This window comes from Elephantulus edwardii, unplaced genomic scaffold, assembly GCF_000299155.1.
Source record: "Elephantulus edwardii isolate Elephantulus edwardi_28Jun2011 unplaced genomic scaffold, EleEdw1.0 scaffold00529, whole genome shotgun sequence".
In the NCBI taxonomy this organism is placed as follows: Eukaryota; Metazoa; Chordata; class Mammalia; order Macroscelidea; family Macroscelididae; genus Elephantulus; species Elephantulus edwardii.
Window position 1 is genome coordinate 378,806 of NW_006400279.1, and position 1,507 is coordinate 380,312.

The window sequence follows — 1,507 nt, forward strand, 5'->3', positions numbered from 1 at the left end:
GGAGGACGGAAGGACGAGGGATGCTTTTTTTGAGCTGTGGGGCTGGGGGAGAGGGCTGAAGATGCCGTGGACGGCCAAGATGTCCAGGAGAAAGTGCGGCCAGAGGTGTCCGCGGAGGCAAAGCTGAGCAAGTTCATCTCCGATACTCTAAGCAGGTTTCTAGGAGAAAGGTCTTCCTTGGAGAGGGTATTCCTTGGTGAGGGTCACCGTGGCTGGAAAGGTAGAGGGTTGATGAAGGAGAGAAAGACCCTCAACCAGATGCATTGACACAGTGTCTGCAGCAACGGGCTCCGGTGGGCCAGGGATGTTGAGGCACCTGCCGGACAGGTCAGGGCTCAAGATCTGTCGTTCCTAAGGTGACTTTGAGTCCTATTTTACTCGACGACCCCTCCAAACAAGCATCTATCGGTCACTCTTTGCTCTGTATTTATGAAGGTATGTCAAGGACATGGTGATCAAGTCAAGCTTCTTGAGAAAAGGGTGAATTTGGAATTCAGAGAGACGGAGGGAATGCAGAGGGTTGGAATTACGTGGCGGGGTCACCTCATGCCCACAGAAACCTTCAAAGTGCAAAGGGGTGGGGGGGAAAGACAGCATCTCAGACAACGTCATCCAATGAGGCCTGCATGTAGGAATCACATGGGAGCATGTGTGTTGTGCATGTTGACACAGACCATGCAATTAATGGACACAGTGACCACAGCTGTGGTCTGGAGCGTGTCAGAGAGGGTGTGGATGGCCCAGGACAGGACAGGGGTCAGCTCTACGGTTCACAGTCAACTCGATGCCCTCAAACACCAACAGCACATCACTGTCTGCACACACCTGTCACGTGTGTGTCTACACATAGGCCGTTTCCGTGCCAATTTCTAATGTTTCATGGTGTTTATGTACAGGAGGCAAAGGCATGGGTGGATGGGAAGGAGGCATCCGAGTGCCCGGCATCTTCCGCTGGCCTGGAGTGCTGCCCGCTGGCCGGGTGGTCGATGAGCCCACCAGCCTGATGGATGTCTTCCCCACTGTGGTCCAGCTGGGAGGCGGACAGGTGCCCCAGGACAGGTATGTGAAAGATGGGACCACGGAGGGCCCAGAACTGACTTTTCAAGTGTTTCCACTGAAGGTTTTACACACGGATAGGATTCCTTTTAGACAGGGCAAGGGGGGAAACTCTTGTTCTGGAGATCATAACAAGTTGTATCTCTCTGGAGATGCACATCCGTCAAGCTCCTCTGTGGCCAGAACCTGGACAGTCTCCTCTCATGGGATTAACTGACCCTGAAAACCTGCTGGACGGTCAGTTCCAGGCATGGAAAAAGGGAGGGTAAGGCGAGTCAAAAGTATTCCATTGATAAGTTTTGGGTGAGGGAAAGGGTACTAGGGATCCAATCTATAACTGATCTCAGGCACGATAATTAATTCATGCTAGTCATTTGTGTGAGCGGAACCGTGACGGCTTTCTGGTAAGGAGTTGCTCTGCCTAACTAAAGGCCAGCAGTTTGAATCCCCC

General features: G+C 52.6%; 1 protein-coding gene across 1 annotated transcript in view; it reads left to right on the forward strand.

Annotated features, from left to right (window-relative positions):
- The window catches only part of ARSD (arylsulfatase D), a 23,022-nt gene that overhangs the window by 14,462 nt on the left and 7,053 nt on the right, over nt 1-1,507 (forward strand). The window contains exon 8 of the mRNA XM_006903184.1: nt 897-1,059. Within this exon, the coding sequence (XP_006903246.1) occupies nt 897-1,059 (163 nt within the window). The remainder of the gene's footprint in view (nt 1-896; nt 1,060-1,507) is intronic.